Source organism: Cherax quadricarinatus, unplaced genomic scaffold, assembly GCF_038502225.1.
Source record: "Cherax quadricarinatus isolate ZL_2023a unplaced genomic scaffold, ASM3850222v1 Contig1062, whole genome shotgun sequence".
NCBI classification, from domain to species: Eukaryota; Metazoa; Arthropoda; class Malacostraca; order Decapoda; family Parastacidae; genus Cherax; species Cherax quadricarinatus.
The window spans coordinates 1-22,586 of record NW_027196088.1 but is presented as its reverse complement, the minus strand read 5'-3'; the positions used below and the strand labels follow the sequence as shown (position 1 = coordinate 22,586).

The 22,586-nt window shown below is 47.6% G+C and overlaps 1 protein-coding gene across 2 annotated transcripts; it reads right to left on the bottom strand.

Annotated features, from left to right (window-relative positions):
• Nucleotides 1-4,266: 4,266 nt before the first annotated feature.
• Nucleotides 4,267-22,490, bottom strand: LOC128693577 (uncharacterized). Of its 2 annotated transcripts, XM_053783364.2 has the most exons (2): nt 5,691-22,488; nt 4,267-4,348 (listed from the first exon to the last, which is right to left on the bottom strand). In XM_053783364.2, exons 1-2 carry the CDS (start codon nt 22,203-22,205, stop codon nt 4,343-4,345), a joined length of 16,521 nt encoding a protein of 5,506 aa, XP_053639339.2. In that variant the 5' UTR covers nt 22,206-22,488; the 3' UTR covers nt 4,267-4,342. The 2 variants fall into 2 exon arrangements, with proteins under 2 accessions (XP_053639339.2, XP_053639338.2); XM_053783363.2 differs by having other exon boundaries at nt 4,267-22,490.
• Between the last annotated feature and the right edge of the window lie 96 nt (nt 22,491-22,586).

Genomic DNA, 22,586 nt, shown 5'->3' with positions numbered 1-22,586 from the left:
AAGATTTGCCTTCCATGAACCCATGCTGGTTTTCATTTATAATCTTGTTCCTTTCCAGGTGTTCGACCACTCTCCTCCTGATAATCTTCTCCATGACTTTGCACACAATACATGTCAGAGACACAGGTCTCTGTGTGTGTGTGTGTGTGTGTGTGTGTGTCATGTGGGTTTCGAAAACGTGGATAGGGTAAAAATACTCACGTAGGCTGGTAGTACGTATAATATAACGGAATGTGTGTGAAGACGCCAACCGCCGTCCTGCCTCTCTGCTCTCTATCGTAAGACTAACTGACCCACAGTGCCTATGTGAGGGGGTGTTTGAAATCCTGCTATGGTCAGCAGCATGAATACAGTCAGTGATTCACGCAGAGACGGTTGGTAGTGAGTCATCTACTGGTACACTGGTTACTGGTAACTGGTTACTAGGAACTGGTACTACTACTGAGAGCTCGGCGACGTGTGTGTGTGTGTGTGTGTGTGTGTGTGTGTGTGTGTGTGTGTGTGTGTGTGTGTGTGTGTGTGTGTGTGTGTGTGTGTGTGTGTGTGTGTGTGTGTGTGTGTGTGTGTGTGTGTGTGTGTGTGTGTGTGTGTGTGTGTGTGTAAGTTTACAATAATTTAATAATAAACAAACAATGAAATATTTTTTTCGTTAGGTTCAGAATGATTTTTGCGAAATTATTGCATACACAAATTTTCTCTTGCCTTATTCGGCAAGAAGAGCATTGCTATTTAAGCCAAAATCGCAAGTTTTAAATATTCGGCACGACATATATATATTTACATGAAAGCACTAAATCTGTATGGGTCAAACAATGCTTGGACCATTTTATAAAAATATTGGAGTGAAATGTTGAAGGCAGAGAAGACACAACACAGAGTACAGTTGTCTGTGTGACTTTGTAAGTGACAGATATCTTTTAGAAACTCATGGAACAAGATCCTTCATTATTAATGGAACAAGATCCTTCATTACTCATGGAACAAGATCCTTCATTACTCATGGAACAAGATCCTTCATTATTCATGGAACAAGATTCTTCATTATTCATGGAACAAGATCCTTCATTACTCATGGAACAAGATCCTTCATTATTAATGGAACAAGATCCTTCATTACTCATGGAACAAGATCTTTCATTACTCATGGAACAAGATCCTTCATTATTCATGGAACAAGATCCTTCATTACTCATGGAACAAGATCCTTCATTATTCATGGAACAAGATCCTTCATTACTCATGGAACAAGATCCTTCATTATTCATGGAACAAGATCCTTCATTACTCATGGAACAAGATCCTTCATTGCTCATGGAACAAGATCCTTCATTATTCATGGAACAAGATCCTTCATTACTCATGGAACAAGATCCTTCATTATTCATGGAACAAGATCCTTCATTACTCATGGAACAAGATCCTTCATTATTCATGGAACAAGATCCTTCATTACTCATGGAACAAGATCCTTCATTACTCATGGAACAAGATCCTTCATTACTCATGGAATAAAATCCTTCATTACTCATGGAACAAGATCCTTCATTACTCATGGAACAAGATCCTTCATTACTCATGGAACAAGATCCTTCATTATTCATGGAACAAGATCCTTCATTACTCATGGAACAAGATCCTTCATTAACTCATACTCATGAAACAAGATCCTTCATTACTCATGGAACAAGATCCTTCATTATTCATGGAACAAGATCCTTCATTACTCATGGAACAAGATCCTTCATTACTCATGGAATAAAATCCTTCATTACCCATGGAACAAGATCCTTCATTATTAATGGAACAAGATCCTTCATTACTCATGGAACAAGATCTTTCATTACTCATGGAACAAGATCCTTCATTATTCATGGAACAAGATCCTTCATTACTCATGGAACAAGATCCTTCATTATTCATGGAACAAGATCCTTCATTACTCATGGAACAAGATCCTTCATTATTCATGGAACAAGATCCTTCATTACTCATGGAACAAGATCCTTCATTGCTCATGGAACAAGATCCTTCATTATTCATGGAACAAGATCCTTCATTACTCATGGAACAAGATCCTTCATTATTCATGGAACAAGATCCTTCATTACTCATGGAACAAGATCCTTCATTATTCATGGAACAAGATCCTTCATTACTCATGGAACAAGATCCTTCATTACTCATGGAACAAGATCCTTCATTACTCATGGAATAAAATCCTTCATTACTCATGGAACAAGATCCTTCATTACTCATGGAACAAGATCCTTCATTACTCATGGAACAAGATCCTTCATTATTCATGGAACAAGATCCTTCATTACTCATGGAACAAGATCCTTCATTAACTCATACTCATGAAACAAGATCCTTCATTACTCATGGAACAAGATCCTTCATTATTCATGGAATAAAATCCTTCATTACCCATGGAACAAGATCCTTCATTACTCATGGAACAAAATCCTTCATTACTCATGGAACAAGATCCTTCATTGAAGATTGAGACACTTATGCAGCATATGGGAATCTTTATTCAGGAAACGTTTCGCCACACAGTGGCTTCATCAGTCCAATACAAAGAGGAAGGCGTAAGGAGAGGAGGAGTATGAGGTAATCAGTCCCTCAGCCTGGAGTCGATGTGTTCAGTCCATCAATCTTGTAGATTGATGGACTGAACACATCGACTCCAGGCTGAGGGACTGATTACCTCATACTCCTCCTCTCCTTACGCCTTCCTCTTTGTATTGGACTGATGAAGCCACTGTGTGGCGAAACGTTTCCTGAATAAAGATTCCCATATGCTGCATAAGTGTCTCAATCTTCAACTTGTCGGTTTTTCAAACCATTCATCACAAGATCCTTCATTACTCATGGAACATCCTTCATTACTCATGAAACAAGATCCTTCATTACTCATGGAACAAGATCCTTCATTACTCATGGAATAAGATCCTTCATTACTCATGGAACAAGATCCTTCATTACTCATGGAACAAGATCCTTCATTATTCATGGAACAAGATCCTTCATTACTCATGGAACAACATCCTTCATTACTCATGAAACAAGATCCTTCATTACTCATGGAACAAGATCCTTCATTATTCATGGAACAAGATCCTTCATTACTCATGGAACAACATCCTTCATTACTCATGAAACAAGATCCTTCATTACTCATGGAACAAGATCCTTCATTACTCATGGAATAAGATCCTTCATTACTCATGGAACAAGATCTTTCATTACTCATGGAACAAGATCCTTCATTACTCATGAAACGATCCTTCATTACTCATGGAACAAATCCTTCATTACTCATGGAATAAGATCATTCATTACTCATGAAACAAGATCCTTCATTAACTCATACTCATGGAAAAAGATACTTCATTAACTCATACTCATGGAAAAAGATACTTCATTAACTCATACTCATGGAAAAAGATACTTCATTAACTGATACTCATGGAAAAAGATACTTCATTAACTCATACTCATGGAAAAAGATACTTCATTAACTCATACTCATGGAAAAAGATACTTCATTAACTCATACTCATGAAAAAAGATACTTCATTAACTCATACTCATGGAAAAAGATACTTCATTAACTCATACTCATGGAAAAAGATACTTCATTAACTCATACTCATGGAAAAAGATACTTCATTAACTCATACTCATGGAAAAAGATACTTCATTAACTCATACTCATGGAAAAAGATACTTCATTAACTCATACTCATGGAAAAAGATACTTCATTAACTCATACTCATGGAAAAAGATACTTCATTAACTCATACTCATGGAAAAAGATACTTCATAAACTCATACTCATGGAAAAAGATACTTCATTAACTCATACTCATGGAAAAAGATACTTCATTAACTCATACTCATGGAAAAAGATACTTCATAAACTCATACTCATGGAAAAAGATACTTCATTAACTCATACTCATGGAAAAAGATACTTCATTAACTCATACTCATGGAAAAAGATACTTCATTAACTCATATTCATGGAAAAAGATACTTCATTAACTCATACTCATGGAAAAAGATACTTCATTAACTCATACTCATGGAAAAAGATACTTCATTAACTCATACTCATGGAAAAAGATACTTCATTAACTCATACTCATGGAAAAAGATACTTCATTAACTCATACTCATGGAAAAAGATACTTCATTAACTCATACTCATGGAAAAAGATACTTCATTAACTCATACAGGTAAAAGTAAAACTACTGAAAATCTACATAAATACATTTATTTTAAAACTGGACATAATATTTCCCCTCATGTGCCAGCGTTGACACACTCCTCGATCATTTCTGAAACAAGTGAAAATATATACTGTTAGCAACTTTCCAAAGAAATATGTTTCAAAATCCATGATATCACAGAAAGAGGAATTATCAGCATTCAGTTGTAAGGAATGATCAGAAGCTGATGGAGGAACTGGAGTGGTGGAGGAACTGGAGTGGTGGAGGGGTGGGTGTTGTAGAGGTGGTGGTGGTAGTGTCCTGATAGGCTACAACATGTAGACGGGTTTGTTTACATACAAGGACAGCACCACCTGTCCTCCACTGCCCTGGGTGACTTCACCAACACCACTGTGTCTTGCACTGCACTCTCACTGCTCCTGCTGCTGCCACTACCCAGTAACTAGCCACTATCCATTTCACTCTCAGAAGCACTATACTTGAAGTAAGGGTTACCCTCCATGGATGAGGTGGACCAACACGATGCCATGGGAGGGCGTGTGTGGGCGGCACTACCCTGGGTATGGCTACAAGCACCCCCAGAGTCTGATGAAACCTGGTCGCCACCAGAGTCGAGGCTGCTCATAAAAATTAGTAGTGGGCAGCTGCAGGCAGTGTGAGATGTTGGTAGCGAGGGTGTTAGTGGGAGGATAGCCTCCAGGCAGGAGACGGTGGAAGTAGAGGCACTACGGGGCTTTGGTGGTAAGGGAAACGAGACAGTAGTATCTTGGTTATTGGTGTGCTCCAGGTACTTGTAGGAATGGGAGTCCAATATGGGCATCCTGTAGTTAGTAAGGTGAGAAGCTTGCTCGCCTTCCTTCAGGCAGCAACTGGTTATGAGTCTCCAAGACTCATTGGTTAGTGTAGCATGATGACTGTCTAAGCTTGATGGTGCCTGTTTCTTTATGGGTTGTCCAAGCTCTGAGGTTAGTTGAGGAGTCTGGGCATGAGGGTAGCTGCTGGGGTTGGCCTCCACTGAGGGTATCCAGGAGTCAGTAGTTAATGCAGGGGTGACCGAGGGAAAAGAGTCTACTACTATGGCTCTCGTACGAGTGGTCACAGAGCCATTGTGATTGATGCCCAGGCGTGCCACCGGAGTCCAGTAAGGTTCACTGTCAGACTCTATGGAAGAGGTTTGTCCTGGGGAGCGATAGGAGGAGGTGTATGTAGGTTTCTCACTGAAGCTCAGCTGTGAGTCACCACTGCTGAGCACAGTGTGTGCAGGTGCTGGAAAAATACTCAGAGGGAGAACACAATTAGAGTGGTGGTGGCAGCAGACAGCAGCATTGGAAGCCCCATGCGAGGAAAGGGAAGGTTGAGGCATGAATGTGGGTGTCTGCAGGTGGGAAGTAACACTGCAGCAGACAAGGGTGGGTAGGCTCCTGCATGTGAGTGACACTAAGCAACTTACTCTGGGAGGCCAGGAGCGGCGATCACTGACGCCTCGGGGGTGTAGGCTGGCTTGGCACCAGTGGCCACAGTCTTGTGTTGTTCCAGCACGCACCTGTGGCAGCGGCAGCAGTGGTGGCGGCACTGGCGTATCCGAGCAGAAGGTGCACTCGTCACCTTCCATGGGTTTCTCGATTAGTAACTTTTCTTGTTGTCTGCGCTTAAGCTGTTTCACGGAGGTGGGTTTATGGGAGGGCAAGGCAGAGAGAGCCTCACTCACAGGAACTGGGTGCCCAAGAGAAGTCTCACATGTGGGAAATGGGTATCCCAGTGATACATCACTTGTAGGAAGTGGGTATCCCAGGGAAGCCTCACTTGCAAGAAGTGGGTATCCCATGGAAACCTCATTTGCAGGAAGAGGATAACCCAAAGGAGGCTCCACCTCACCCCTTTCAGTTCTATGGTTGGGAATTGTGCACGAATAGTTACTGGTATAGCATGGGTAGTTTTCTGGCAGCCAGGTACTGCCAGGTGCAAAGCTATTACTATACTGTGGGGGAGCTGGAAGAAGTGGAAAAATTTCTTGGTAAGACTCCTCGACTTTCCCCTTCCCTTCACTCACACCTTGCTCCATCACTGGCAAATGATTCTCACCCTCTGCTGCCTTGCAATTTGGAGTACCAACCAGATAAAATTGCATTTCTTTTACATCAGTTGAGATTTCTACAGGAGAGTAAGGATGGGTACTGGGCAAGTCCTGTGTGTTTGTAGGGAGAGTTAAGGGCATGGTGGGTTGTGACAACACAGCAGTCGTAGGATGGGAAAAATTTTCATGTCTACTGGAAGATGGTGGAAGTCGGTGGCCACCAGTGTTGGTGTCACGGGATGTGTTGAGTTTGCGTTGCACCCAGCGTGGAGGCGGGACTGGTGGCCCACCAGAGCTTTCCTGAGTGTAAATGCTATTATCGAGAGTATGACTTTTGAGGGGTTGGAAGTGATCTTCCTGGTGAAAGGTGGGTGTTGCAACCGGAGGTGGGTCTTCATCTGATGTATTGATGCAGAAGGCTGGGGCAGCATAGTACTCCCCAGAGCTATAGTAAGTATCAGGACCGTCACTGTCACTAGTCGGGATGTGTGTCACTACAGTAGCAACCCGACCACTTTTCACGTTGTAAACACCAGCACAGCTCTCTTTGTCTACTCCCATGGAGCATCCTCTATCTAAATGTGAAAGACACTGAGGAATGCAAAAATTGGCCCTCTTATTGTGCTGGGAACATTCATGCTGCAAGACTTCATGTGGCTGTCTAGTATTCTGGTTTGCCTTTTTCATCTCAGTGTCGCTCCTAGGGGCCAAATATTTACTAGCTTTTCTTAAGCTGTTCTTGAATGCAGCTACAAAAGTTTTCTCTGAGCCTCTCTGGGGTCGTTGAGAACCACTAGGCAAGGCAGAACAATCCGACTCTCTGGAAGAGCCTGGCTCCCCTTCACACTCACTTCCCTCAACTAGGTATTCTTCAGGATGTTGCTGGTGATGCAATGCATCCTCAGGTTCACTTAAAATATCATCACTAGGCTCTTCAACGAACAAATCTTCATCATCATCCTCAAACATTATCATCAGAGCTCCCTGTCCTAAGCTCTGAAAGTCTTCAAATCCCTCAAAGTCAACAGAAGACATACCATCATCTTCATGCCAGATGTAACCCAGAAGTGAATGATCTCCACCATAGAGCAAGGCACATCTAGTCTCCTCTCTGCTGGCTTCCATGTGTCCAATGTCACCACTACCCACATATGTGGAGGCTGGACTATCATGTGCTACACAGTCTTTATGTGTAACACTTTCACTCACATGGTCACTCACTCTAGGGTGTCGAGTCTCAGGAACACTACTACTCACAACCTCCTCCTCCAGTGTGGTCACTGGTAAATTTAAACTACTCAAATCCAGTTGTTCTTCACAAGCACATGAATGATCTCGCACCTTACTATGTTTTCTTTTATTTTCACGAGACCTGTTTAAAATATTGTAATCTTTAGATCGCTTCCCATCCAAAGAACGGCACTTGCGCTCGCCTGGCTTGAGCTTGATTTTGGTTTTGACAAAGAGGAAGTCAGCAGAATCACTTGAAGAAACAACTTCAGAATCACTCTCATCCTCACTGGCAGAATCCTCATATTCCTGAACCTCCAGTCGGGTCATAAGGCTTAGATGTTTGGTCTTAGCAGAAAGCACTGCTGGGAAGACATGTGACAGTAGGAACCCTCTGAGATTCTCGAGATCTTGAGATCTTAGTGCTGAAGCTTCAGTCATACACCCAACTTCTATGTCTCTAGTGTCACCCTCTTCTTCATTATCCTCACCTAGTTCTCTCTCAAATTTCTTAAGCTTCTCCTCAAGCCGGCGCATGTCTGCATCAACGGAATCAAAGTCTTCATCACTCTCATAGCCTGTAGGATCCTCTTCACTCTCTGGTTCCTTGAGAGCAAGAAGTGCCCGCCATTGTGCCTCCTCTTTGTCTTCATCTAGAGGCAGCAGGTCACGCTGTGCTATGGGGCCTCCACCGGAGGTCCACCAGGCTTCAGATCCCGTTGATGATGCTGAAGCAGAAGCTAGCATATCAGGATCAGTAATGTGGCCTGATGATGCAGAACCATCTTCAGGCACCTCACTCCCTGTTCTCTGGGTGGCAACAGGTAGATGATGTGTGTTTTGAAGTATAAGTTCTGATGCCCCTCCAGAGGCACTTACTGACAAAGTACTTGATATGCCACCCGAGTGGGTGCTAAGCATGTATACTGATGATACACATGAGGTGTCTGAAGAATGAATGTCAGATGTGCTCACTGATAATGCCCCAGAAGCTACCACTTCTTGGGCAAGAGTTGTGAAAGAAGTAAGCTGAGTGTTTGCTGGGGAACTGGTGTGGGTCTGATATATGAGCTCAGGGTCAGACATACCCTCCATAATCTCAACTACACCTTTGGCAAACTCTAAGGTATCGCTAGCATCGAGGAATACATCCTCAGGATCCTCATAGGCAGGGAGTGGGTGATTGTGGCAGTCAGCAGGGGTGTCCACACGCACTACTGTAGCAATGCTGGCAGAACTGTGGCTAAAACCATGACTAGGATCTGGTGTGACCACTTCCAGAGCCTGCTCATACTCCTCTACCGAGTCATCTCTTTCAAGGGAAGGGTTGCCTTCACTACATGTGACTCCTAACAAAGATAAAGCTGCATTAGTACTCTTAATACCATCAAGCTGGTAATGCATCTCACCTCCACTATCCACAGAGTCACTATATTCACTTTCATCAGCTGAGCTGTTAGTGGTAATAGGTTTTTCAATAAGAGAGAAATGCACCCCATCACAACTGTCAGTGAAGGTTATCCTTGGCTTTAGGGTTGGCAAGTGTGAAGGTAAAAGTTCAGATGTACCATCAATGTGCTGACTTAGTGTACAATGGTCATCAGCACTTTCAGTGTCAGTTGTATCTTCTAGTCTATTCCAGTCTTGTCTTATATCAACAGAAACATCTGGTGCTTTTTCATTCCCCAGAAGAGACAAGTCTATGCCAGACTCACATTCATCTATGTAGAGAAGATTGTATTCATGATTCATGAGTGTGGAGGATGTTCGGAAGGAGTGGGGATGCTCCTGATTAGCAGTTTGATCTAACTGAGATGTCTTCTGGGTCATCAATATGACAGCAGCAGGCATTTGTGGCCAGTGCTCTATACCCTCACTTGTCACTTCATTACGGTTCTTCTGTGCAGGTTGTCCTTTTTGCTGTTCATCTTGCTTCCCTACTTCCTGTTTCTCATTCTCTTGTTCCTGCCCCTCAGACTCATGCTTCTGCTTTTCAGGTCCCTGTTCCACCTCTTGTTCCTGCTTCAGTTTTTTTTGTTCCTTCTCCCACATGTTTTGTTCCTCTTCCTGCTTGCCTTGCTGCATCTGCTTCTTTTGTCCCTCATCTTGCTCCTCTTGTCCTTGCTTATGTTTTGCTTGTTCCAGTTTCTGATGTTGCTCGTGTTCCATTAAAAAGCTATTCAAATTATCAGGAATGTCTTTCGAACATCGAGGTGGAGTTTCAGTTCTACTTGGTTGTGAAGTCACCCCATCCCTGGGGATATTCTTATGTCTGTCAGCTGTTTCAGCGCTTATCACTGGAATCGCCACCAATGCTGGAGGTTGTGGGCTGCCATTCAACAGACTGTCTGTGAAAGAATCTATGGTTAGCTTGATTTTATTTTCCAAAACAGGGTCCAGTGGAAGAATAGGTGGAGAAGGGACAGGCGATAATTCTCTGTCATTCTCGAATCTGCTATCTGGTTCTTCTCTTGTAGTATCATTGGTGGCCAGTACTTGTGTATATACAGGTACATGGTTGGACAAGTTGCAACTAATGCCAGATACGGACTTAGATCTAGCACCATCGTCAGAATAGCTAGCAGGGATTCGGGGCACATGACCCAGAGATAAGAGTCTGTGTCTAGTAAGCCCTGAGGAGTGTTCACTAGTCTTCTGTTGTTGCTGCTGAAGCTTAGTGCAACAGACAATATCCAGGGGGAACCTGGTGGACCGTCGGTGGGATTGTGTCCCTTCTTTCTGCTGGCGGGTGATCAATGCTGCTCGTTCACTGACTCGAGAGCATCGACCTACTAAACTGGTAGTTGGGGTGACATCCAACGTACCTGCTGGGCTTCTCACTGGCTCTCTTACTGCTGATCTCTCTCTCATGTCACAGCTCCTTACTAATGCACTACCAAAGGCATTTTTCAGCACTGTAGAGGCCTCTTCATTACAACTGTTTTTCAACTCTTTCACTGCATTTCCACTCAAAGAAATTGACACTGCCACTGCATCAGGCTCTTCAAGTACTTCTGACACTGCCACTGCATCAGGCTCTTCACACACATCTGACACTGACACTACATCAGGCTCTTCACACACATCTGACACTGCCAGTACATCAGGCTCTTCAAGTACTTCTGACACTGCCAGTACATCAGGCTCTTCACACACATCTGACACTGCCACTACATCAGGCTCTTCACACACTTCTGACACTGCTACTACATCAGGCTCTTCAAGTACTTCTGACACTGCCACTACATCAGGCTCTTCAAGTACTTCTGACACTGCCACTACATCAGGCTCTTCACACACATCTGACACTGCCACTACATCAGGCTCTTCAAGTACTTCTGACACTGCCACTACATCAGGCTCTTCAAGTACTTCTGACACTGCCACTGCATCAGGCTCTTCAAGTACTTCTGACACTGCCACTGCATCAGGCTCTTCACACACATCTGACACTGACACTACATCAGGCTCTTCACACACATCTGACACTGCCAGTACATCAGGCTCTTCACACACATCTGATACTGCCACTACATCAGGCTCTTCACACACTTCTGACACTGCCATTACATCAGGCTCTTCAAGTACTTCTGACACTGCCACTACATCAGGCTCTTCAAGTACTTCTGACACTGCCACTACATCAGGCTCTTCACACACATCTGACACTGCCACTACATCAGGCTCTTCAAGTACTTCTGACACTGCCACTACATCAGGCTCTTCAAGTACTTCTGACACTGCCACTACATCAGGCTCTTCAAGTGCTTCTGACACTGCCACTACATCAGGCTCTTCACACACTTCTGACACTGCCACTACATCAGGCTCTTCAAGTGCTTCTGACACTGCCACTACATCAGGCTCTTCACACACTTCTGACACTGCCACTACATCAGGCTCTTCAAGTACTTCTGATACTGACACTACATCAGGCTCTTCACACACTTCTGACACTGCCACTACATCAGGCTCTTCAAGTACTTCTGACGCTGCCACTACATCAGGCTCTTCAAGTACTTCTGACACTGCCACTACATCAGGCTCTTCACACACATCTGACACTGCCACTACATCAGGCTCTTCACACACTTCTGACACTGCCACTACATCAGGCTCAAGTGCTTCTGACACTGCCACTACATCAGGCTCTTCACACACTTCTGACACTGCCACTACATCAGGCTCTTCAAGTACTTCTGACACTGACACTACATCAGGCTCTTCACACACTTCTGACACTGCCACTACATCAGGCTCTTCAAGTACTTCTGACACTGCCACTACATCAGGCTCTTCACACACATCTGACACTGCCACTACATCAGGCTCTTCAAGTACTTCTGACACTGCCACTACATCAGGCTCTTCACACACTGCCACTACATCAGGCTCTTCAAGTACTTCTGACACTGCCACTACATCAGGCTCTTCAAGTACTTCTGACACTGCCACTACATCAGGCTCTTCAAGTACTTCTGACACTGCCACTACATCAGGCTCTTCAAGTACTTCTGACACTGCCACTACATCAGGCTCTTCAAGTACTTCTGACACTGCCACTACATCAGGCTCTTCAAGTACTTCTGACACTGCCACTACATCAGGCTCTTCAAGTACTTCTGACACTGCCACTACATCAGGCTCTTCAAGTACTTCTGACACTGCCACTACATCAGGTTCTTCAAGTACTTCTGACACTGCCAGTGGTGACGAGGTTGGTAGTGACGTGTGAGTCTGAACCAGTGGTGACGAGGTTGGTAGTGACGTGTGAGTCTGAACCAGTGGTGACGAGGTTGGTAGTGACGTATGAGTCTGAACCAGTGGTGACGAGGTTGGTAGTGACGTGTGAGTCTGAACCAGTGGTGACGAGGTTGGTAGTGACGTGTGAGTCTGAACCAGTGGTGACGAGGCTGGTAGTGACGTGAGAGTTTGAACCAGTGGTGACGAGGTTGGTAGTGACGTGTGAGTCTGAACCAGTGGTGACGAGGTTGAGAGTGACGTGTGAGTCTGAACCAGTGGTGACGAGGCTGGTAGTGACGTGAGAGTTTGAACCAGTGGTGACGAGGTTGGTAGTGACGTGTGAGTCTGAACCAGTGGTGACGAGGTTGGTAGTGACGTGAGAGTTTGAACCAGTGGTGACGAGGTTGGTAGTGACGTGTGAGTCTGAACCAGTGGTGACGAGGCTGGTAGTGACGTGAGAGTTTGAACCAATGGTGACGAGGTTGGTAGTGACGTGAAAGTTTGAACCAGTGGTGACGAGGTTGGTAGTGACGTGTGAGTCTGAACCAGTGGTGACGAGGCTGGTAGTGACGTGAGAGTTTGAACCAGTGGTGACGAGGTTGGTAGTGACATGTGAGTCTGAACTAGTGGTGACGAGGCTGGTAGTGACGTGAGAGTTTGAACCAGTGGTGACGAGGTTGGTAGTGACGTGTGAGTCTGAACCAGTGGTGACGAGGCTGGTAGTGACGTGTAAGTCTGAATCAGTGGTGACGAGGCTGGTAGTGACGTGTGAGTCTGAGCCAGTGGTGACGAGGCTGGTAGTGACGTGTGAGTCTGAATCAGTGGTGACGAGGCTGTTAGTGACGTGTGAGTCTGAACCAGTGGTGACGAAGTTGGTAGTGACGTGTGAATCTCAACCAGTGGTGACGAGGCTGGTAGTGAAGTGTGAGTCTGAACCAGTGATGACGAGGTTGGTAGTGACGTGTGAGTCTGAACCAGTGGTGACGAGGCTGGTAGTGACGTGTAAGTCTGAACCAGTGGTGACGAGGTTGGTAGTGACGTGTGAGTCTGAACCAGTGGTGACGAGGTTGGTAGTGACGTGTGAATCTCAACCAGTGGTGACGAGGCTGGTAGTGACGCGTGAGTCTGAGCCAGTGGTGACGAGGTTGGTAGTGACGTGTGAGTCTGAACCAGTGGTGACGGGGCTGGTAGTGACGTGTGAGTCTGAACCAGTGGTGACGAGGTTGGTAGTGACGCGTGAGTCTGAACCAGTGGTGACGAGGTTGGTAGTGACGTGAGAGTCTGAACCAGTGGTGACGAGGCTGGTAGTGACGTGTGAGTCTGAACCAGTGGTGACGAGGTTGGTAGTGACGTGAGAGTCTGAACCAGTGGTGACGAGGTTGGTAGTGACGTGTGAGTCTCAACCAGTGGTGACGAGGTTGGTAGTGACGTGAGAGTCTGAACCAGTGGTGACGAGGCTGGTAGTGACGTGTGAGTCTGAACCAGTGGTGACGAGGTTGGTAGTGACGTGAGAGTCTGAACCAGTGGTGACGAGGTTGGTAGTGACGTGTGAGTCCGAACCAGTGGTGACGAGGCTGGTAGTGACGTGTGAGTCTGAACCAGTGGTGACGAGGTTGGTAGTGACGTGTGAGTCCGAACCAGTGGTGACGAGGTTGGTAGTGACGTGAGAGTCTGAACCAGTGGTGACGAGGCTGGTAGTGACGTGTGAGTTTGAACCAGTGGTGACGAGGTTGGACTATGGCAAGATTCTACTGACTCTGCTGCTGTCACTTTGTACATATGACTATGATCAATTTCTATGGCACTAAGGCAAGGTTCTGGTGAACCAGTCTCTCTCTCTGAGAACCTCTGACTAAGGGAAAGGATTGGTGAGCTATTTTCTGTGTGTAAGGACCTGTGCTTGCTGCAAGCTTCTGATGGGCTGGCTCCTGTGTGTAAGGATTGTTTTTTATTTTGTCCGGATTTTTTAGCCATGATCAGTGCAGGTGTTGGTTCTGCTTTATTTAAATTGGACGTTGTTGTTGCAGTCTTTGTCTGTGGGAGTTTATTCTGACTGTAAAAGGGTATTTTTTCTGTGTTTACCTCTGGGGGGCGTTGTTCGCTGTAACACTGTTCTCTTCTGTTGATAACTGCTTGGGAGGGCTCTTTCTGAAGAAGACATATCTCCTTTGTGGTATCTATTTTTTGTAAAGGCTCCTTTTGAATACAGGAATATTGTATCAGATCTTTACCTGTTTGTGTGCGCCCTGTCTGATGCAGGTGGGGACCTCTTGTATCAAGAGCCGCCTTAGAAGGCACAGATTTATTACGAAGAATGGTTGCAGTTGGTAATGCTTGTCTTAGGCCTGCTTGGCTCTGGCACGGTGTTGTTGTAGCTGTGATTCTTTGTGGTAGGCCTACTTGACTTTTGCAAGCCTGTATTGTGGTCATTGCCTTTGGCAGCCTTGTGTCTGTCTGGCAGACTTGCGTGTGTGCTACCTGAGCAACTCCTGCTGAGAAGGGTAACTTCTTCAGCCAAGCTTGTATTATTGCTCGCCCATCTTCAGCAGAGCGTGGCGTCCTCTTCTCTGGGATGTTGGTTCCCACTTGTAAACTGCTACATAATGGTGGCTGAGGAATGTTAGTATGCGGTGATGCTGACACGAAGGCAGGTATGGGCTCAACGATCCTCAACCAGGGTATATCCGCAACAGATTCCTGTGTCACTGCCTCAGAAGTATGAGCTTGTAGTCTTTGTGGTTCTCCTTCACCGTGGTAATGCACTGTGTCGGTCTCCATCACGGCATCCTGGGAAGACATGTCTCCAAGTACTGCTGATGCTGCACACCTGGACTCATCTGACTGCACTTGATGAACGGTATTAGGCCTTGTGCCTGGTGGAGTCATGTGTGAGGTAGTGGCGTTGCTGTAGGTAGCACCTACGGATGTTTCACTTCCAGCGCTACTTTCTTTAGCTGTAGATCTAACTGTGGCAGTGATGTTATGGCCATTTGTTGAGGTGGGAAGACAAGAGGTTGTGCTAGTGTTCTCTTCACCAGGTACCCCACTGACATTTCCAGGGGCAGTGGCACGTTGCGACACAGACGTGAAGTTATTAGTATCTGTGTTACATACGAGGGCCCTAACAGCCCTGTCATTACGTGCCTGCTGGGAGGGCGTCAGCCCCACCTCCCAGGCAGGTGATGTGTGCGAGGCCTCTAATTTAGATCTCTCGTTTACTACCCCTTCCAAGACACCACTGTAAAGAGCTTCACCAGGAACGTTTGTGTCAGACAGCAAAGAACGTGTTACTTGGCTAGTAGGGGCTCCAGTATAGGGTCGAGGAGTAGCGTTTCCACAGGTATCTCTTTGTACAGGGGCACCCGGCACGCTCCGGGAAAAAGCAGCTGGTGTGTGGAGAGAGGAATGGCCGGCACTGGATGTGCTGGAGGCTGGCACAGGAGTGGAAGACACAGAGGACCACTGGGGAAACTGCGAAGTGGGTGACCAAGGCGTAAACGAAGTGTGTTGCGCCTCCCTTCCCACCCCACCACAACCCCCACACTCCATCCCTGCCTCCCTCCCCACACCATCACCCCCAAACTCCTCCCCTACACCACCACATTCCACCTCAGTATCATAATATACATCAACAGGTGTGTGTGTAGCCAAGTTGCTTCTGCCAAGTTTTCTCTCTCGTGTCTGCTGAACTGATGCTGTACACTGCTGCAACGTTGGCTCTGCTGCAGCCATAGCTGTGTCTATGCAGGTAATTGTTGCTAATACTACTTCTTGTGGGCACGGGGATAGCGACGACTGTCTGTAGTGTGGCACTTTCCGTGGCAGTGTATGGCATCGGAAGAGCGGGTATGGGTCGGGGGAGGCAGGACGGGAGCCCAAGTTGACACCACAAAGTTTGATGAAGGCACCGTCAGCGTCATCTTGTGGTCCCGGGGTACTGCTCCTGGTGTCACAGCTGCGGTACATCCACATGTCACCCATGTCAGAGTTCCTGTTGGCTCGCTGTCTCTGCCAGCTTGAGTCTTCCTTCACCCGGAAAGTCACATTGTTGGTCAAGTCTCGTGTTGATGAGCTCTTGTTACTGGCGAACAATGGCACTAAGTTCTTCACCTTCACCTGCTCTTTGGCGTCAACTTTGAACCCGTATATCGAACTGGGGATCCTGGGGGTGTCATGTGTGTCACTCATGGCACTGGTAGGAGGGCAGGGGGGCGCAGAGCCCGCCATACTGTTGTCCCTACTCATGCTCACTAGTTCTCCCACGCTATTTATAGCGGCGTGCCAGCCCTGGCCTGCCAACACTAGTTTCCACCTATCATTAACATCATAGTGGCACTGATGAGCAGTGCCGTAGAGAGGATAGTACCATAACACGTCCCCCACAAGCACCAGAAGTGAGCCAATCACTTCCTCTGGGCAGCAAGCGAGGTGTGCCGCACCCACCACGCCATAACCACAACTGCCCGCCGACCTGCCGCCAGTGCCAGCCTGCTGTGGCACTTGGCACTCCTGCCCACGCTGCCAGGAGACCAGGTCGCAGCAGCACCCCAGTGGCGTTGTCTCACACGGTACATGTTCTAGCAGACAGCGAGACTGCTCACTCAAAGTGCGAGTGTGAGAGAGAGGCAAGCAAGATGGTACAGTACCTGCTAGGGTATCGTCAGGGCACTCCTCTAATACGATAGCTGGGCGGGCATGGACCAGCCCAGATCCCTGCCCCAACTTGTCCTCACACTCACTCTGCCTCCCGAGGAAGACGTGTTGGTAGTGATGTTCTTTGAGGCAGTGTTCAGAGCTGGAGTAATCTTGGCTGATACCGCCCCACACGTCACTGCAGACGTCACTGCTACTCCCTGACTCACCTATGCAGGGTGACACAAGAGGTGCGCCAGCAAAGCAGGGCATGAGAGTGTGAGCAGGTGAACTCAGAGCAGCAGGTGAACTCAGAGCAGCAGGTGAACTCAGAGCAGCAGATGAACTCAGAGCAGGTAGTGCAGAGGCAGACACACATCCTACTTGCTCTCTCCTCATCCAAATCTCAGTCGCTACATTACCAACACCTTTGTTCACTTCACCTTCCTTCACCACTTCACAACTGTCAGCCCCTGAGTCAGGCAGTGTGTCAACCTGTTCCTCACCCTGAGTGTTTGCCTTTGTGTCAGCTAAACAATCATCATGATACGATGCAAGGAGTAATGTTTTAGGTAAAGTACAGCCTTGCAGGGCCAGCGATCCTGGGAGGTGTGTAGTAGACGCTTGTGTTGCCTCCACGGAGGAATGAGGTGCCTGGCACTCCATAGTGCCGCTGCTCCCCTTCATAACACACGTGGGAGGCACCCATAGTGCCTCCAGTGGTGGTGATAGCGGGGCCAGCTGTTGAGGATAAACCAGACTAGGAGTGAGGGGAGGGATAGTGAGGGGAGAAACACTGGGGTAAGGGACACGGGGAGGAGGGAAGGGTGCGTAGGCAGCATCAGCAGAACATTGATGACTGCTACACACAACACTTACGGGAACTACACATTCCAACGGAGACTGTGGGGGGCTAGGTAAAACAAGTGTCTTTATTAAACTTGTAGTATCATCACTGTTGATAATATCTGTGCCACTACCCACGTCACTGTTAATGACAGTGCCACCACCCACGTCACTCTTGATGGTAGTGCCACTACCCACGTCACTCTTGATGGTAGGGCCATCACCCACGTCACTCTTGATGGTAGTGCCACCACCCACGTCACTCTTGATTGTAGTGCCACCACCTACGTCACTCTTGATGGTAGTGCCACTACTCACGTCACTGTTAATGGTAATGCCACCACCCACGTCACTGTTAATGATACTTCCACCACCCACGTCACTGTTAATGATACTTCCACCACCCACGTCACTGTTACCGGCACACTCCTCCCTCGTATGAGTTTGGTCATATTCCACCACGTCAGGTATTGTTTCCACTAAAACACATGTATCAATATCTGCCTGAGCATGTTCTTGCACCTGGTGTACAATACCTGTCACAGTGTCTGCTGTGTCGTCTTGCTTATGTAAACCTGTCTGTGATGGGACACTTGTCTTCGATGAAACATCTGTCTGTGATTGGACACCTGTCAGTGATGGAACACCTGTCTGTGATGGAACACCTATCCAACAGGGAAGTCTAGAGATGTCATCCCCATCTGAGTGGTCCTTAACAGTGTGAGACAGATCTCTCAGACGAGCATTATGGTCACTGTTGTCCACAGGTGAGTGAAACAGGTCTCTCAGACGGGCGCCATGGTCACTGTCATCTAGGTGGATGACAGTGGTACCTCCTCGGCCAGCTTTTCTTAGTCCAGCACCACCGTCAGTGAAAGTGGCAGCCATGGGAGCTACAGTGTGCCGCCTGTCGTAGTAGAAGAGGTGAGGGCAGGAGTGGACAAGGCGACACACACCCGTGGATGGCACTTGCTGGTGATGGCACAGTTCCTGGGGCACTGGGGACGAAGTTTGAGGTGTGGTCCGCCCATACTTTTTCCGCAACAACACAGATCTTTGCTCCTCCGTCTTATCAACAGCTGGCTCCTCCCGGCGTCTGAGCTCTGGCACCAGCTGTCGTTGTGTAGATGAATGTGTAACGACACCCTGGGCACTACACTCACGTTCAACCCACTTGCCCTCCTGGCCAGGGTTCAGGATACCATTGCCCTCTCTGCTGGGTATGAAGAAGCACTCTGCATTGATGTTATCCCATGCCCCCATACAAGTAGCTGAGTGCCATGGTTGTAAAGTGCCGGAGAGAGTGCCCCGCGTGTTGTAGCACTTATCTCCACACACTGTACAACCCAGGCTCCGCCCTGCCAGCCGCTCACATACTACTAATAAACCCTGCATATGAGGCTCCATGCAGGCAGTGTGACCTGGCACATCTCTGGCCAACACATCTTGGCACCGGGCCGCACACTGTCCACGTAATAACTGTACTGCCAACACACTTGCTCTGTTGCTTTCATCTTCACTGGTAGGTCTACCAGCATCAGCTGATGCCTCGTAGGAGAGGTTACGCTGCCGGAGGATATGTGAAGGTGAAAACTTACTGGACCTGTGCTCATTCTCAGCATCAGTGCCACAGTCAGCATCAGCAGCAGAGATCTGACAGCAGAAGCACCCACTACCTCCCCTATTCTCACTACCAACGTCACCAGAACCACACGTCTTGAAATTCAAGGCTGGCTCCCCAGAATGTAGGAGCTCTCTTGCAAAAGTTTTATCGAGGCTTGGATGAGAGCCACTAGAGGAGGACAGGCTGGTGTCAAGGGGCCAAGTGTCAGCAAGTGCCTCAGCATCATCTAGCGATCTAGTGCCACTTTCATACTCGCCCGTAGCCCTCAAACCATCCTTCTTACCTCTACCGGTACTCAAGTATGTCTCCTGCTCACACCCGTTACTTGTACCCGTACTCAAGCATGTCTCCTGATCGCACCTGTTACTTGTACCTGTACTCAAGCATGTCTCCTGCTCACACCCGTTACTTGTACCTGTACTCAAGCATGTGTCCTGCTCACGCCCGTTACTTGTACCTGTACTCAAGCATGTCTCCTGCTCACACCCGTCCTCCTCACCTCTCTTACAGTCACTCGAGTAAGCATGAGCATGTGGTAAATATAGGCTGACACATTCACGGAAACCAGACTGTGTACCGAGGGGATTATCCTGACACAGAAGAGCTGTTGATACAGTAAGTGTGACAGTAGTAATAGTGTTACTACTAGCAGACAGCCATGGAGCAGCAGTAGAAACACTGTTACTACCAGCAGACAGCCAGGGAGCAGCAGTAGAAACACTGTTACTACCAGCAGACAGCCAGGGAGCAGCACTAGTAACACTGTTACTACCAGCAGACAGCCAGGGAGCAGCACTAGTAACACTGTTACTACCAGCAGACAGCCAGGGAGCAGCACTAGTAACACTGTTACGACCAGCAGACAGCCAGGGAGCAGCTGCAGTAACAATGTTACCACCAGCAGACAGCCAGGGAGCAGCAGTAGTAACACTGTTACTACTAGCAGACAACCAGGGAGCAGCAGTAGTAACACTGTTACTACCAGCAGACAGCCAGGGAGCAGCACTAGTAACACTGTTACGACCAGCAGACAGCCAGGGAGCAGCTGCAGTAACAATGTTACCACCAGCAGACAGCCAGGGAGCAGCAGTAGTAACACTGTTACTACTAGCAGACAACCAGGGAGCAGCAGTAGATGAGGTAACGGAAGTAGCAGGGAAGTAACAAGTGTTACTGTAAGTAACGGAGTGAAGACCAGTGACTTCCACCTCACAGGTGTTAGACATGAGGTGACAACAATGAGTGTGAGGTGAACCTGAGTGTATATGGCACTGAGAGGGCGCCGGGGAGACGCACAAGCCGGTACCACCATAGGTTGTTGCACTGGTGCCACGTACACTGCATATATCACAAAACTGGTGAGAGAGATGTGCCACTGCCAGGATGTGTTGGCCCTGGCACTCACGTCCCGCCTCTACCTTCACCAGAGGTCGAGATGACTGGCTCTGGCACTCATGTCTCTCCCCTACCTTCACCAGAGGTTGATATGACTCTGAGGTACAACACAAGGTTCTTGTGACAGCCTGGTCTCCTCCCCCTCTATCAGCTATTCCTTTAGCATTACATACGACACTGTCATCGCTTTCAGATTCTAGCGACTTGTCTGGCCCATGAAGGCAGTGTGCTGGCAACACTGTTGATGCAGTGTTACCATGCTGGGTCAAACACACTGTTGCTGACTGTAGCAAGCAGAAAGGCTGTAACTGCTGCTTCCTTCCTGCCGGTGTTTCGTATTCTAATGATTTCTCTTGCGGTGATGGGTGACCTGGTGGTGACTCTGCTGGTGACTGGGTGTTGGAAGCACGTGGTGACCATACTGACACAGGCAACAACTGTGTCGTGGGTGTAGACACACATGAGCCACCTGGCTCACTAGAAATAACACATGTTGAGTCTTGTAGAAGAGTGTGAGGGGTATGACTATCAACAGCAGGTAGACACACTTGTCCAGTACCAGCAGGTAGACACACTTGTCCAGTACCAGCAGGTAGACACACTTGTCCAGTACCAGCAGGTAGACACACCACTTGTCCAGTACCAGCAGGTAGACACACCACTTGTCCAGTACCAGCAGGCAGACACACCACTTGTCCAGTACCAGTAGGTAGACACACCACTTGTCCAATACCAGCAGGTAGACACACCACTTGACCAGTACCAGCAGGCAGACAAACCACTTGTCCAGTACCAGCAGGTAGACACACCACTTGTCCAGTACCAGTAGGTAGACACACCACTTGTCCAGTACCAGCAGGTAGACACACCACTTGTCCAGTACCAGCAGGTAGACACACCACTTGTCCAGTACCAGCAGGCAGACAAACCACTTGTCCAGTACCAGCAGGTAGACACACCACTTGTCCAGTACCAGTAGGTAGACACACCACTTGTCCAGTACCAGCAGGCAGACACACCACTTGTCCAGTACCAGTAGGTAGACACACCACTTGTCCAATACCAGCAGGTAGACACACCACTTGACCAGTACCAGCAGGCAGACAAACCACTTGTCCAGTACCAGTAGGTAGACACACCACTTGTCCAATACCAGCAGGTAGACACACCACTTGTCCAGTACCAGCAGGCAGACACACCACTTGTCCAGTACCAGCAGGTAGGGGCGTTTCCCCAGTGGTTGCCTCAGAGTTGTCGTCTAGCAAGGCCTGACAAGACGCTAGCAGCTGTTCAGAAGACCACCTAGTCGTCGATGTCGTGTCATTAACAGTGTCGTTGAGGTCGTTTTGCATAAGTGTGTGGAATGCCGCCAGGAGGTCGTCGTCTGAATTACTGCAGTCTTCCAGTAACCTGCCATCCATCTTCGTGCAAGTGTCGTACACACCTCACACCACCACACTCGTCATGCGTATAGGACAACTAGTAAACAACAAACATTGTAAACAATAGTAAACAGTAAACAATAGAGCGCTCATCTAATACACGAAAACTTGGCCACACTTTACACTTTTTCAGGTTCCTCAACTTGAGTCCTGGTGACTGAGATGCAGTCATGTGAGGCAAGGGTGTGGGAGAGGAGGGCGTGCTGAGGTGGGGGCGTGAGAGAAGAGGGCGTGCTGAGGTGGGGGTGTGTGAGGTGCGGGTGTGAGAGAGACTGACACGGGTGGAGGCAGGGACCTGACTTCATCACTATGGATGCAGGCAGTCATTGCCAGCTCACCTACCCATATGGCAGACTCACC

Bases quoted from the DNA above. Each gene is read 5' to 3' on its own strand.
- LOC128693577 (XM_053783363.2), bottom strand. From the start codon at position 22,205: ATGGATGGCAGGTTACTGGAAGACTGCAGTAATTCAGACGACGACCTC.